Consider the following 17,136-nt stretch of genomic DNA (forward strand, 5'->3'; position numbering starts at 1 on the left):
CCGTGGAGTGGTCGTGTTGCCATACTTAGGACGGACCTTTGATCAGGAGGTCGTCTATCACGCCTGCGAAGCAAGTGTCCGCATTACCTTGGATACCCTTTCACGCCTGGGCTGGCTGATCAACTTGGACAAGTCCTCTCCCGTTCCAGCCTGACGAATCGCCTTCCTAGGCATGATTCTGGACACATCCCAGGGGCTGGTCCTGCTTCCTCGGCCCAAGCGCTTCAGCAGGGAACCCGGACGCTTTGTCATCCCTTTCCTCATTCAATTCGGTTTGCCATGAGGATTCTGGGAAAAATGGTGGCTGCAATGGAAGCTGTTCCCTTCGCTCAACTGCATCTCCGCCCCTTACAACAGGCTCTGCTGGACAACTGGGAGAGGAGTCCCTTATCCCTTGATCGGCCATGTCCTCTGCCCCCGCGGATCAGGCAAGCGCTCAAATGGTGGACTTTGGAATCATCCCTCAGCCAGGGGCTGGTGGTGACTACCAACGCCAGCCTCCTTGGTTGGGAAGCGGTATTTCGCCACCACACTGCCCAGTGGTGTTGGACCATTCAGGAGTCGAGACTTCCGATAAACATCTTGGAGATTCGAGAGATCAGATTTGCCCTGAGACGTTTCCACTTCCTCCTCGCGGGTCACCCAATTCGGATTCAATCAGACAACGTCATAGCTGTGGTGTACATAAACAATCGGGGGGGGCACGCAGCAGAGCGGTGATGCGGGAGGTCTCCCACATTCTCCATTGGGCCGAGAACCGCTCGATTATTGCCGCAGTGCACATTCCAGGCGTCGAGAACTGGGTGGCGGACTTTCTCAGCCATCAGGGTCTCGCCTTGGGAGAGTGGGAGTGTCCATCCGGAGGTCTTCCAGCAAATTTGCCTTTGCTGGGGGACTCCGGACATGGATCTGATGGCATCCAGACTGAACGCAAAAGTTCCCAACTTCATAGCATGTTCTAGGGATCCCTAGGGCATTGGAGTGGACGCGCTGATATCCCCATGGCACCGGTTCCACTTCCCGTACGTGTTTCCTCCGCTTCCTTTACTACCGAAGGTAATCCAAAAAATCAAGATGGAAGGGGTTCCTTTGATTCTAGTTGCCCAGGATTGGCCTCATCGCGCATGGTACGCGGAGCTCGTTCAACTCATAGCGGACGTTCACTGGCGGTTACCAGACCTCCCAGATCTGCTTTGCCAAAGGCCGATCTACCACCAGCGCTCAGGGGCCCTACATTTAACGGCTTGGCTGTTGAAACCTGGATCCTAACTCAAGCAGGTTTCTCCCATCAAGTCATTGCCACCATGATAAGCGCTCGCAAGACGTCTTCCGCTCGCATGTATCACCGCACGTGGAAAGCCTTCTTCTCATGGTGCAGGCTCTGTGGACGCCCCCTCTCGTTTTTTCAATTCCCTCCATTCTGGAATTTCTCCAGTCCGGCTTGAATTCCGGGCAGGCGCTCAGTTCCCTCAAGGGTCAAATATCGGCATTATCTGTGTTGTTCCAACGTAAGATTGCTACCAACTTGCAAGTCAGGACTTATGTTCAGGGGGTCTCCCACATAGTACCCCCCTATAGAATACCGTTAGAGACTTGAGATCTCAATTTGGTCCTGAGTGTTCCTGCAGAGGTTCAAAAGGGGACTCCTGAAGATGTTTCGCTGATTGTTCTCTCCTGGAAGGTCGCCTTCCTTGTGGCTATAACCTCTATCAGTCGAGTCTCAGAGTTGCCCTCACTGTCTTGCCGGGCACCCTTCCTTTCCTTCCACCAGGACAAGGTAGTCCTACGTCCACCTCCGTCCTTTCTTCCCAAGGTGGTTTCATCCTTCCACCTTAATGAAGATATAGTTCTTCCCTCCTTCTGCCCGCAGCCAAGACATAGGGTCGAAAAGGCCCTTCGCACCTTGAACGTGGTGTGAGCCCTCAGTAGGTACATTTCTAGGACTGCCCCCTTCCGCAAATCGGACTCCCTCTTTGTGCTCCCGGAGTGTCACAGAAAGGGTTTAGCCGCTTCCAAATCCACGATAGCCAGATGGATCCGATCAGCTATTCAAGAATCCTATCGGGTCAGGGGCAGACCTATCCCGGCGGGGATTAGGGCACACTCAACTCGGTCAGTGGGTGCTTCCTGGACCATTCAGCACCAGGCGTCGGCAGAGCAGGTTTGCAAGGCTGCAACATTGTCCAGCCTGCATACTTTCACAAAGCACTAGAACGTTCACATTCAACCTTCTGCAGAGGGGGCCCTTGGCAGATGTATTCTGCAGGCGGCTGTGGCGCATTTATAGTCAGTTGGTACACGGAGTTATTTGGTTGTTTTATTTCCCACCCAGGGACTGCATTGGGACGTCCCATGGTTCTGTGTCCCCCAATTTGGCGAAGGAGAAATAGGGATTTTTGTGTACTCACTGTAAAATCCTTTTCTCCGAGCCACTCATTGGGGGACACAGCACCCACCCTGTTAGCCTTATGGCTCGTTTCTTTTTTGGTTCTTGACTTACATAATATTAGAGTACAACAAATCAGAGTAAGATGTTAATGATCTCCTACTGCTTTTGCACTGAACTGGGTCTCCGGAAGCCATCACGAGGGTGTATACTGCAGGGGAGGAGCTAACTTCTTTTTTTTGTCTCAACTTAGTGTCAGCCTCCTAGTGACAGCAGCATGGTTCTGTGTCCCCCAATGAGTGGCTCGGAGAAAAGGATTTTACGGTGAGTACACAAAAATCCCTATTTCTTTGTCTTCCTCCTTTCCTTGTCACACTTGGGATATTTAGATCTTCTATACTTGCCCCTTCGACCTGGAGACACTGTATCTCACTTTGTGAACAAACTGCTTTGATCTATATGTTCTTTCCCTACAATATGCATATTATGATCATTAGCACACTGTATTTAAATGACAGATGTTGGCCTGGTGGTATCGCCCCTAATGGTTGTAATACAGTGCTGCAAGCATATATATGAACATCCCGATTATCACTTCTAGGGCCCATATAGAAATTAAGCCAAGGCCTTGTGGTTACGATTACCTACAATAAAACTTTTTTTTTTTTTGTTAAAAAAAAAAAAAAAAAAACAGTGATGTAAAGAAATATTTTAGAACTGTTTATTTTACATGGGGTGTCTTCAATCCTTAAGGCATAATAAATAGTGATGAGCGAGTATACTCGTTGCTCGGGTTTTCCCCGAGCACGCTCGGGTGGTCTCTGAGTATTTGTTAGTGTTCGGAGATTTAGTTTTTGTTTATTACAGCTGCATGGTTTATGGCTGCTAGTCAGCCCGAATACATGTGGGGGTTGCCTGATTGCTAGGGAGTTCCCACATGTATTCAAGCTGTCTAACAGGCGTAAATCATGCAGCTGCAGCAAGGAAAACTAAATCTCCGAACACTAACACACACTCGGAGACCACCCGAGCGTGCTCGGGAAAACCTGAGCAACGAGTATACTCGCTCATCACTAATAATAAACCTAAAATTAGAGATGGGCAAACCTGAACAGTAAAGTTTGGGGTGTGTACTGAACACCTACTGTGTTCAGCTACAATGATCTTACCGCCGATCAGGGGGATTGTTTGCTGCGCTGTCATGCAGATGACAGCATGGCAAACAAATGTTCGGGCCCCCATTCATGTGGATGGGGTCCAGGTTCGGGTACTGTTCTGGTACCCAAAACAAACTTTATTTTAAATGTTCGGCCAAACACGCGAGAACCGAACATCTAGAGGTTCGTCTGTCTCTACCGGTTACCCTTGTGAAAAAAAAAAAAAAAAGTGATTGCGCCCTTCGGGCGCGCTGTGATTACGAACCACGCAGTGGGGTGTACCCACGCACCAGACTGGCGTATGTGCAGGCTAATAGCAAACATAAATACCTGGTGTACCTCTCCTGCCACTCCTACCTTGTGTATGAAAAGCTCTGTAGTTAATACTGTTCGGGTAGAGCTATCCGATAGCGCTATCCATGAAGAAAGTGCACGGGTAGAGATATCCCATAGCCCTATTCCTAAAGGAAATGACCGGGTAGAGCTATCCGATAGCGCTATTCCTCAATGTTCCTGAGCGTAAGCTATTTCACATGGTTGAGCACACTTGGGATCTGCCCCCAAGGCCCTTCCCATGCCCAATGTTTGGTCCGCAGACCGCGGCTAGGAGTTAGTCCCGCTTTTGTGTACAACATTTTTCGGCTTTTACAATTGTTAAAAAGTTTAATAAAAGACTTTGTACACACAGTTGATAGTAAACCATTTGTCAACGTAAGGAATAAGTTTACCTTGCTTGTGTCTCAAATATTTTGACCCTTATTTGTTGGCTTTTCCTTCCCCTGGAGAAAGCCACATATAACTGCCCGTGTGAAAACACTGGGAGAGGCAAATAAATTCCTACAATATCCAAGGACTGTCCCTGAGATTTATTGATGATCATTGCAAAAGCCAACATGACAGGAAACTGACGCCGTCGCGCTTCTGGACTGGCAAGTTTTTATCTTTAGAAATCAAGTCAATTTACTGGTGTCCCAGCTGTTAGCCCTTGGTGTAATACAGCATTATGGATGTGATCCATAACCCTGGCATAACTCTCGACCCGTAATGCCTTTTAATTTTGTTTTATATATTCGATCCTGTCGGATTCAATTTTGACGTAATTGTCAACGATAAATTGTTGCATCAACTTCCCAGCATTTTAAAGGGGATTGAACTCGTCACGAATGGCAAGCCTGTCTGCATAATAGCCGGCCACCGCTCTGGAATCTTCCAGGTCTCACACTCCATGACCCCCAGGTGTATTTTTTGCTGTATGCAGATAAACTACTGCTGCTGTCACCAACAGAGAGGTCTCAACAAATACCTAAAAATCATGGAGAAATTCAACTCCATATGGGCACTACCGATCAACCCAAAGGAAACCAACATCGTGTTCCAGAGGAGAAAGCCAAGATCGAACCAGAACCCTTCATTTGTGCTAAACAACTGCGCTCTTACAGGAACGGACAAATACACCTACCTGGGCCTGGAAATTCCCCAGTCAGGGAGCTTCAAACAAGCCATAGAGACTCTGAAGAACAAGGCCTGCAAAACCTTCTATGCCATCCGAAGGAAATTGCCATCTGAAGCTGCCAGTGAGGGTCTGGCTAAAAATCTTCGATGCCATAATCACCCCAATCCTCCTGTACGGCAGTGATGTCTGGGGCCCTCACACTTGCCCAGACTGGTCAAAGTGGGATTCCAGTCCAACAGAAATATTCCACCTGGAATTCTGAAAACACCTTGTCCAGGTCCATCGGAGTACCACCAACAGTGCCTGTCGGCCTGAGCTGGGCAGATTCCCACTGCACCCAACAGTCCTGAAGAGGGCGCTGTCCTTCCAGGCTCACCTACAAACCAGGATCTTCGGAACAGCTTACTCAAACCCATCCTGAACGAACCATCAACCAAAGCAACCTGAAAAGCCAGAATCAGGTAGATGGTAGACGAGGGGCAGAAGAGAGGGTACGTCAGTGACTGGAAGAATGAGATCAGCAACTCACAGAAACTGGCCATGTACCAGAGCCTACAGAGAGACTACAGACTGGCTCCATATCTGGAGAAACTCTCGGACCCCAGACACTGCGGGATCCTGCGCTGGTAAAGAACTTAATGCCCACAATCTGGTCATTGAGGTCGGCCGGCACAGACAGCTACAATCCCAGAGATGATAGACTGTGACATGGAGGATGAGACCCAATTCCTGCTTCATTGCACCAAATACTCAGCAGTGCGGGACACTCACTTCAGGAGACTATGCGATCTCTTCCTGGATTTCAGCTTCATAAAGAAGGAAAAGAAAACCTATATCCTGCTGGGGGAAGAAGAGTGCTGTGGAGAGAGCAGTGCAGTCAGTATATAAGCGCATGCCATAGGCTACAAGAAAGACAACCATGATATGGCATGTACTTCCTTAGCCCCCACCCTGTGCCCCTATCATTCCTACAGTCCCCACTCATTATTCCTGCAGTCCCAAATCCCTGTTCCCTACTGTACACGTGCTTTGGCAAAACTGTTTCTTTGGTCCTGCCAATAAAGCTACATTGAAATTAAATTATATATAATACCGTACATATTTGAGTATAAACCAACCTGAGTATAAGCCGAGGCTGGCTACGCTTGACTCAAGTATAAGCCGGGTATGCATTGTTCCCTCATCCCTGTCCTACTATATGTGGCTCCCCTGGTCTCCTAGTTGTATGCATGTCTCAGCGTCCTCCCCCTTGAATGCATGGCTCGGCGTCCTCCCCCTTGTATGCATGGCTCGGCGTCCTCCCCCTTGTAAGCATGGCTCGGCGTCCTCTCCGGTCATACTCGCCCTCTCGCGGTCGCTGCATGTCCCTGCATCTCCGTTGTCCCGGCGTGGCAGCTCGTCTTGTGCTGAGTGGTTACGTGGTATCGCTCATTAAGGTAATTAATATGCACTCCACGCCTATGGGAGTGGAAACGCGTGCATATTCATTACGTTAATGAGTGGTGTCACGTGACCTCTGAGCACAGGAAGAGCCGCCGCACTGGGACAACGAAGATGCAGGGACAGACAGCAAACGCGCGAAGAGGGTGAGTATGATGTCACAGCCGCTGGCTCCTGCCACTGCTCTGCCGCTCCCCCTCCCACGCTTGACAATGACTTGTCTATAATCCGAGTGGGGCATTTTCAGCACAAAAGTGCTGAAAATCTCGACTTATACACGAGTATATACAGTGTATATATATATTCAATTAGTATTGTGAAGAGGTTAAAGATCTCAATAATTTCAATAGTCTTTATCCAATTGTCAATAATGTTTTGTTTTTTTTCATTTATTGGCTTTCTTTATTTCTGGAGAACCCCTAAAATATAGTTTTGAATATATAGATATAGCAAAGATTACCTTGAATCTGTTTACATAGCCGTTCAGATAACATCATGTCATTTATCACCTTACTTAACATCAATCTATGGCTTATGCAATTCAAATAAAGTTGCACTATTGCATGTAAACATGAAATATATGAAATATGAATTGCATTACTGCTCTAGATAGTAAGAAAAAATGTAGATGCTTAGCGCACATTTTGGCCAATTCATGGGTTCTCAACAGCCTTAGGGTACCGTCACACATTGAAATTTCCATCGCTACGACGTTACGATTCGTGACGTTCTAGCGATATCGTTACGATATCGCTGTGTCTGACACGCTACTGCGATCAGACACCCTGCTGAGAATCGTACGTCGTAGCAGATCGTTTGGAACTTTCTTTCGTCGCTTGATCACCCGCTGACATCGCTGGATCGTTGTGTGTGACAGCGATCCAGCGATGTCTTCGCTTGTAACCAGGGTAAACATCGGGTAACTAAGCGCAGGGCCGCGCTTAGTAACCCGATGTTTACCCTGGTTACAAGCGTAAACGTAAAAAAACAAACCGTGCATACTCACCCGTCGGTGTCCTTCAGGTCCCTTGCCGTCTGCTTCCTGCTCTGAGTGCCGGCCGGAAAGTGAGAGCAGAGCGCAGCGGTGCTGCGATCTGCTCTCACTGTACGGCTGCACTCAGAGCAGGAAGCAGACGGCAAGGGACCTGAAGGACACCGACGAGTGAGTATGTACTGTTTGTTTTTTTACGTTTACGCTGGTAACCAGGGTAAACATCGGGTTACTAAGCGCGGCCCTGCGCTTAGTTACCCGATGTTTACCCTGGTTACCCGGGGACTTCGGCATCGCTCCAGCGCCGTGATTGCAACGTGTGACCGCAGTCTACGACGCTGGAGCGATATTCATACGACGCTGCGACGTCACGAATCGTGCCGTCGCAGCGATGAAAATTTCAATGTGTGACGGTACCCTTAGTTTGCACCTGTACAGATTAGTTATCTGTTTTGTAAGTGACAGTCAGTCTTTTGTTGTTGGTATATTGGCTCTCTGACCGAGCACTCCACCCACCAGCCTGTGGCGGTTTAATTCCAGCAGGGACCTACCTACCCATAAATGTAGGCTTTTTAGCCTAAGAGAAGATTTACAGTTGTGCTCAAAAGTTTACATACTCCAGCAGAATTTTTGCTTTCTTGCCTTTTTCAGAGAATTTGAAAACTTTTTCTCCACTCAAGGTTAGTGGTTTGGTGAAGCCATTTATTGTCAAACTACTGTTTTCTCTTTTTAAATCACAATGACAACAAAAAACATCCATATTACCTTGATCAAAAGTTCACATACCCTGGTGATTTTGGCTTGACAACATGCACAGAAGTTGACACAAATGGGTTTGAATGGCAACTAAAGGTAACATCCTCACCTGTGACCTGTTAGCTTTCATGCACATACTCTGATTACAAGCAGAGTGACTTTATGGGATCCAGACAGACTCTTGCATCTTTCATCCAGCCACTGACGTTCTGGATTGTGAGTCATGGGGAAAGCAGAATTGTCAACGGATCTACGTTGCAAAAAGATATCCAAGGAATTGATAATGCCAGTCAGCAGCATTAACAAATGGAAAATCAGGCGCTCTGTAAAAACAAAACCACAGAAGCCCAATAAGGAGGCACACAGCTTAATAAATTAAATCTCGCTGTTATCGGGGTCTCCTACATCATGGTTCTCTCAGATTTCATAGCAAAAGCCAGCTGATAGATTTCCTTTAAATGATCTTAATCCTCTTAAGTTTGATACCCCCTGTAAGGAAACAGCTGGGAGATCACTTGGATATCCCACCAATTTGTCACGACCAAGCATTTAGTTTAGTTGTCAAGCCAATAGCGCAATTGACTGACAATTAATGGAAGAGGCCACGGCTGCTTTCGCTACTTGGCCGGTTATTGTGCGCCTCCCAGTAAAGAGATCCAAAAATTAGGTAGTGTTTTATAAAAAAAAAAAAATATACAAAAGATATTACAAAAGTGAACGAAACATATATACACTCACATAAAAGGGACAATAAAATAAAAGTATTAGATCTGATGTAGCAGGAATGGCGTCTGTCTTTTTGAAGGGATGCTCTTAGTTTTGTAAACAGTACAGAACTACAGCAAGTTACATCTCCCGGCAAATGAACAATGACAATAGTTCAAAATCTGATAAGATACGGATAAGTCACTCCCACGTACCTCCCCTTGGTGACCCCAGATGGGTCTGGTAAATGGGGATGCATTTCAGATCCTCCAAAAATTCGGAAATCCCTAATCTTCGGGACTTCTGCCCCTTATGAGGTCCCAGGTGGGAGATATTAATGCCAAAATTCTTATCACGATTTTAGCTTTCGATTGATAGGAAACGTGGCATATATAACGTTACCCAACTGGCCGATATTAATTTGGGGCTGAACTGCAGACTGCACGGTAATGCAAGAATGTGTTGCATCAATGATATTGCTCCATAAACTCGGCTATTCCTTTCAACAGTGCTGTACTAATACCTAAATCCCTCTTTGCGAATTTAAATTCCAAAATTACATCTTTTATATGGGGGAAAACAAGGCGCAAACTCAGGTTATCTGCCCTACCGAGACCTAAACAGGGGGGTGGGGCGGCATTACCAGGTTTTTTTTTTTTTTACATTACTTAGCCGGACAGGCTAAAGCCCTAAGTAAATGGATGCCTGATAATAATCTTCCCAATTCTGAAAGTCATTTGCTTCTCTCTGCACGAATTGACTGCCCGCTGGGTTTCTTGGAGTTGGAAAAAACTAATGTCCCTCGTCTGTTACCCCTACTTCGACTAGCGTGATAAGTTTGGAAGCAAATTAAAAAAGTTATTAGATGTGAAGACATCATAGCTGAAATGCCCTTGTGAAGCAACAATTATTTTCCGGCACTGTAAACCACTTGTCCACTGACTTCTGGATTACATATAATGTCTCCTTGGTAGGTGATTTGTATGACTGCGGGACCTTAATGTCTTTTGAACTACAGGCTAAATGTGGTATCCCGAGATCCCAATTTTTTTTTTTGTTGTCTGCAACTAAAGGTACCTTCACACGAAGCGACCCTGCAGCGATAGCGACAACGATGCCGATCGCTGCAGCGTCGCTGTTTGATCGCTGGGGAGCTGTCACACAGACCACTCTCCAGCGACCAACGATGCCGAGGTCCCCGGGTAACCAGGGTAAACATCGGGTTGCTAAGCGCAGGGCCGCGCTTAGTAACCCGATGTTTACCCTGGTTACCAGTGTAAAAGTAAAAAAAACAAACAGTACATACTCACCTGCGCGTCCCCCAGCGTCTGCTTCCCACACTGACTGAGCTCCAGCCCTAACAGCACAGCGGTGACGTCACCGCTGTGCTTTCACTTTAGGGCCGGCGCTCAGTCAGTGTGGGAAGCAGACGCTGGGGGACGCGCAGGTGAGTATGTACTGTTTGTTTTTTTTACTTTTACACTGGTAACCAGGGTAAACATCGGGTTACTAAGCTCGGCCCTGCGCTTGGTAACCCGATGTTTACCCTGGTTACCAGTGTAAAATATCGCTGGTATCGTTGCTTTTGCTGTCAAACACAACGATACACGGCGATCGGACGACCAAATAAAGTTCTGGACTTTATTCAGCGACCAGCGACATCACAGCAGGATCCTGATCGCTGCTGCGTGTCAAACTAAACGATATCGCTAGCGAGGACGCTGCAACGTCACGGATCGCTAGCGATATCGTTACAAAGTCGTTTCGTGTGAAGGTACTTTTAGATCAGCCTTTTAGTCACATATAAGATGTATGGGTGTGGGCCATGCTATCTCATCTCTACCTTTGATAGGAATTCTTAACTTGCATGATCCTCAGGGCCTTATCTCCTCCTTATAAACCTATATGCTATCAGTAGGAGTTGAATCTGCTATAAGATCTATCAAGGGGAAGTGGGAGGGACTCATGCCTGATGTGCAAGAAGAGGAATGGGAAGAGATTCTAGTGTCTCCAATCAGGGTGTCCCCATCGATTAATAACAGGATGACCCAGTTATATATAATATATCAATCATACTGGATTCCGACACAACTTTTTAAGATGGGTCGATTCCAATCATCAGACTGTTTGCGATGTCACTCATCAAATGCAGATTTCATTCATATGGTATGGAAGTGCCTGATCATCCTTCACTACTGGAAAGAGTTGACGTCATTATTGAACCGCTGATCTGTTTGTTTGGGGTGTGGGATGAGGAGACTTGGGGTCACTATGTTGGGGATTTTCCTAAGGGAGACTTTCTTTATGGCACGGAAGGTATTGGCATAACTGTGGATGGGGGGGGTCCCTCCCTTAGAGCCTGGATTGAATTGGTCCCTCCCTTAGACCCTGGATTGAATTGGTGAATTCGGTTATTCCATATAGCGCACATTGTGTCAGAACAGAGGATTTCTGGGTAAATTTGCTAAAATTTGGGATAGATTGAACTCTTCCCATCTTACTCTATCCCCTTAATGACCGCCGATACCTCTTCTAACTGACCTGAGATATAAGAGAATAGAATCCCCATACAGGTGACAATCCAGCAGCTGTCAGCTGTACACTATAGCTGACAACTTGCTGCATCAGCCACGATCAGTGTTTGCAAAGTCCAACTCTGTTTAACCCCTTAGATGCTGTCAATAGTGAGTACATCATATAAATGGTTAACGGAGTGTGGGGGCTTCCTATTTATCACAATTGGTGCCCTCAGATCATGATTGTGTAGTCCTGATGTTTGCCATGACAGTTTATGACCAAATAGAGGCCTTTAGACTCTGACAGCTATAGTAACCTGTTCAAAAGTTAGCGGCATTTAGGTGGTAAAAATACACATTTTCATTTCTGTCACTTTGCATTAATTCCTGAAAATCACCTGAAGGTTTAATAAACTACCTGATAGCAGTTTTCAGTATGTCAGGGGGAGCTGTTTATAAAATTGTATATCTTTTGGGGGTTTACCAATATATGGGACCCCTAAAGGCACTTCAGACATGGATAGGTCCCTAAAAAATAAATTTTGAAAATTTCCTTGAAAAAATGAAAAATTACTGCTATATTTTTAAACCTCCTAAAATGCTAACAAAATAAATGAACATTTTATAAATGGTGCTTATGTAAAGCAGAGATGTGGGAAATGTTATTTATTAATGTTTTTGTGTGTTATGACTATCTGGATTAAAGGGATAATCATGCAAAGTTAGAAATTTGAGAAAAATGTTAAAAAAATAAGCAATTTTCAAAGGTTTTGTGTTTATTTGTAAAAAAATATCAACTTAAATTTACCATTATCATAAAGTATAATGCGTCACGAAAAAACAATCTCAGAATCACTGGGATATGTTGAAGCGTTCTAGTGTTATTACCACATAAAATAACACTGGTCAGATTTCAAAAATTTGGCTCTGTCAGTAAGGGGCTATAAATCCATAATGATACGACATCAGTGTAAAGAGTCAGGTTTCTTATTTTGGGGGCATCACCTAGAAAGCTAACACAATGCAAAGTATTAAGCACTGAAATAGTAGTAGTTACTATAGTTGTAGTTGAAGTTCAAGAATTTTGTATATTTATTGTTCCATGTTTCTCTGTAGATGAGATTACCCATGTAATGGTGCAAGGACTTGTATAATTTACATGGTAAAATAAAATACATGGTATAAATGATTTGGTATACACAACCTGCTGTCCTTTTGAAAATGTTTTGTAGATTACAAAATATCATCTTGAGTATAAAAGAGTACGCATTCTATTATAAATATGTGTGCTCTATATCGTGCTTAATAATAATGAATATAAATGTGTATATTGTATATTTTACTTTCTGGTTAATAAACAAATTTAAAAAAATAAAAAAATTGTTGCATCCGCCGCTTCGTTACAACAGGGAAAGGAAGGATTGATGCTGCTTCTAGTTCACAATTCCAAGGTATATCTAAAATAATAAAGTCTTTATTTCTAAAGTTAAAATATAATCATGGCAAAAAAATATTTTTTATTTCTTGGTTGAACGTGTAGAGAGAAAAAAATAAATATATATGATCTCTATGTGATAGGAAAGAGGGGAGGACATGGGGGAAAAAAAATCATAGGATACCAGACTTATTTCAAATGTAAGTGCATTCTTAATAATGATGAGCGAATATACTCGTTACTGGAGATTTCCCGAGCACGCTCAGGTGTCCTCCGAGTATTTTTTTTTTAGTGCTCCGAGATTTAGGTTTTTTTCGCTGCAGCTGAATGATTTACAGCTACTAGCCTGCTTGATTACATGTCAGGATTCCCTAGCAACCAGGCAACCCCCACATGTACTTATGCTGTCTAATAGCTGTAAATCATTCAGCTGAGGCGATGAAAACTAAATCTCCGAGCACTAAAAAATACTCGGTCACCCAACTTTTGCATGTTGACCCAAGAAAGAAAAGATTTTTTGCTATGATTATATTTTAACTTTATCAATAAAGTCTTTAATTAGTTGAAATATATATATTTTTTATTTTCCTTCATTACAACACCTAAAATATGTCTCCCATAACTAGAAGACTTAAGCCTGTCACAAAAAAAATATTTATAACTGGAACATTTTTTGAAAGAGTCAGCTTGTATTTCTTTTGAACTTGGGAAGCGTTATCTACACCAGAGGAAAAAAGTGTCACTTCCCAGCCCCTTGTACAGACTTTGTCTGCTCTCCATCAGATAACCCACATCAATTACCTGTTCACATCAGGGGGAAATAGAGAAACCAGAATCAGAAAGTGTGTTTAGAGTGTTGGCTCTTGTTCCCTTTCCAAGTTGTAAGGAAGCCGTGTTTCAATCCTTGCTAAGAGGGTGACTCCTTCCTGTGACGAGTTATTATGATTGTGCCTTCGGAGTCATGATAACGTTTCCTACATCTGTACATTACACAACTCTGATTGTTTCAACTGCTTTTATGAAATGACTTATTGTATCTTCCTTAGGTCCAGTCTTGATGATTATTGCCCATCTGAACAAGTTGACTACATACAAGAAAAAGTTCTGGATGTGCTTCGTTCACTTTATGGCACATTGGATGTTCATTTAGAATTTTCCCCTGGATCATCATCCATCTGATTGTCAGTTCATCAAATCTATTCACATAGTGGCCTGTAAATGGAATGATTTCTCACTCCATACAAAACTGGGTCTGTGTGAATGTTACTTCTTGTAGAATTAGTAAAGTCTCACTTATTTATGATTACTTAGTATGACAGGTCATGGTATGACAGGTCATGGTTTGACATCTATACATAATACATTTAGCTACCTCTAAAACTCTATTCTCATCATTAATCATACAACACAAGAGAGCGGAGTAATAGAATCCCAAAACTCATATTAGTAAAATAGTATAAATTTTATTTAGACCAATAAAGCAAATTATATCACAATAAGAAACAGGCACATAGCCAAAAAGTAAGGTGTAGAGGAAGCTAATGATATGTCTGGGGAATGAGAGGAAACAATCAAGGGTTAACACCCTGGGTTTTGCTGGAGAGCTGTTTGCTAATCACATTAAGGACTTGTGAAAAATTGCCACAGTCCCAAATAACTCAGTAAGGTGTCCATGACACTATAAAGTCAAATATCACAGTGCAATAAGTATAGGCACAAACGCTGACAACAATCAAACAGCTTACCCATATAGGTGGATGGTTCCCTCAGATTCCACAGGCGGCCCCCTGACGCACGTTTCGCGGTCTGCTTTTTCAAAAGGGGTATCATCATTAATCATACAGAAAAGAGGGGATTCACAACGACACTGGACTTGCTAATAAAATACCGACTCACCGGTAATGCTCTTTTATAGAGCCCACGACAGCACCCACTATAGAGAGGGGATCCGCCCCTAGAAACAGGAAACCTACAGAGAGATAAAAGAGGCGGCCCCCCCTCGCTCCTCAGTTGTATTACAGAGAATAGGAGGAACCGCCGTCAGGTTTTAGTTAATAGGCTCAGGTATATTTATACATATTTACAACCTTATACTATATTTATTTAATATTTACACCTCACCACAAAGGCACCATGTGCTACTATAAAGAGGGAGGGATGTGAATGGGTGCTGTCGTGTGCTCTATAAAAGAGCATTACCGGTGAGTAATCCGGTATTTTCTATTCGCCACGACAGCACCCACTAGAGAGATTTACAAAGACTATAGATTGGGTGGGTTAACTGAGTCAAGAACCGAAACCCCAAAGGTTAGATCAGAAGCAGCAGATAGGTCTAATCTATAGTGCTTATAGAAGGTACTAGGCGAAGACCAGGTTGCAGCCTTACATATAAGGTCTATTGGCACGTTCGCCTTTTTCTGCCCAGGAAGACGACAAGGCTCTTGTAGAGTGTGCTCCCACATGCATTGGAGGATCTCTTCCTCTAGCTTTATACGCCAAGATTATGGCATCTCTGATCCAGCGAGATAACGTGTTCTTTGTGACTCTGGATCCTTTGCTTTTACCCTGGAAAGACACAAAGAGAGCCCTACTCTTCCTCCAGTCCCTAGTTCTCTCTAAATAGGCCAGAACAGTCCTTTTAACATCTAGGGTATGAAGTCTTACTTCTTCTGGAGTCGAGTGGTCTTTATAAAAAGTAGGTAATAAGATCTCCTGGGATCGATGAAAACTAGTGGTTACTTTAGGGAGGTAACATGGGTCCGTTTTCAAAATTATCCTATCAGATGTCACAGATAAAAATGGAGGATCTATTGACAAGGCATACAGATCGCTCACTCTTCTAGCAGATACCAATGCTACTTATATCGTTTTTAACTAGATGTTTTTTAATGAGACTGTATGAAGAGGCTCAAACGGGCTCTGCATCAATGCGTCCAGGATCAAAGTTAGATCCCACTGAGGCACCTGTGGTATAGTTATTGGTTTTGACCGCTCAGATGCAGATATAAAACGGGATATCCACCTATCACCTGCCACATCATAACTGAAGAGCGCTCCCAGAGCAGATACCTGAACTTTCAGAGTGCTTACAGAGAGCCCCAACTCAAGCCCTTTTTGCAAGAACTCCAATATTGAAAATATAGGCACCTCAGAAGAAAGTTGTGTTGTATGGAACTCAAGAAATTCTCTCCAGACCCTGACATAAATTTTGGTAGTAGAAGGCTTTCTACTCTTCATAAGGGTATCTATTAACCCACTAGAAAATACTCTTAGATTTAGTAACTGCCTCTCAAATTCCAGACAGACAAGCTCATGCCCTTTACCTGAGGATGGAAAAACGGTCCCTGAGACAGTAGGTCCTTGGTTTGAGGCAGAATCCAAGGGTCTGTAATTGACATTGCCTGGAGACATGAAAACCATGGCCTCTTGGGCCAGAATGGGGCTATCAACAGAACTCTTGCCCCTTCCTCCCTTATTTTTCTTGTCACTATGGGCAATAGATTCCATGGGGGGAACGCATAAGCCAGGTCAAATGCCCATGGTACGTGAAGGGCATCGAATATGTCTAGTCTGCATAGAGAGGCAAACTTTTTGATCTGACGGTTGGACCTTGTTGAAAACAAGTCTATCTGAGGTACGCCCCATCGGGCTGTTATTAATCTGAAAATGCTCCTGTTGAGCATCCATTCTCCTTGGTGAAGGATGTGACGGCTGAGGAAATAGGCACGAAAGTTGTCTATGCCTCTGATGTGTACCGCTGACAAGGACAACAGATGATTTTTGGCTAACATAATATCATCTGATGTAACGTCCATGAGTGTCTGAGCGTGTACCTCCTTCATGGTTTAGATAGGCCACCGCAGAGGTGTTGTCGGAGAGGACTCTTGTGTGAGAGCGTCGTAGCTGAGGAAGAAAGTGGAGTAGGGAATATATAGCTCTTAATTCTTTAACATTAGAGGAATCATTAGATTCTGATCTGGACCAAAGACCCTGAACCATCTGATCCTGAAAATGTGCCCCCAGCCTTCAGGACTAGCATCTGTGGTGACTAAATTTGAAGGAGTGATCACCCATAAGACCCCTTTCGACAGATTTTCCCAATGCAACCACTATGTAAGGGAGTGTACTACTTCTGATGTTAGAAAAACTGTCTAATCTAAACGTCCTCGACTTTTAATGTCCTCTTGTAATATAAATTTCTGCAGCTGCCTAGTATGAAAATGTGCCCACTTAACTGCAGGAATACATGAAGACAGTGAACCTAGCAACGACATGGCATTTCTCAATGACATACTAC

General features: G+C 44.2%; 1 protein-coding gene across 1 annotated transcript in view; it reads left to right on the plus strand.

Moving 5' to 3' along the window:
• The window catches only part of C6H5orf22 (chromosome 6 C5orf22 homolog), a 152,038-nt gene extending 137,823 nt beyond the window's left edge, over positions 1-14,215 (plus strand). Inside the window, exon 9 of the mRNA XM_077269728.1 lies at positions 13,886-14,215. Coding sequence (XP_077125843.1) covers positions 13,886-14,018 — 133 coding nt within the window. The 3' untranslated portion in view covers positions 14,019-14,215. The remainder of the gene's footprint in view (positions 1-13,885) is intronic.
• Positions 14,216-17,136: the final 2,921 nt, after the last annotated feature.

Source organism: Ranitomeya variabilis, chromosome 6 (genome assembly GCF_051348905.1).
Source record: "Ranitomeya variabilis isolate aRanVar5 chromosome 6, aRanVar5.hap1, whole genome shotgun sequence".
In the NCBI taxonomy this organism is placed as follows: Eukaryota; Metazoa; Chordata; class Amphibia; order Anura; family Dendrobatidae; genus Ranitomeya; species Ranitomeya variabilis.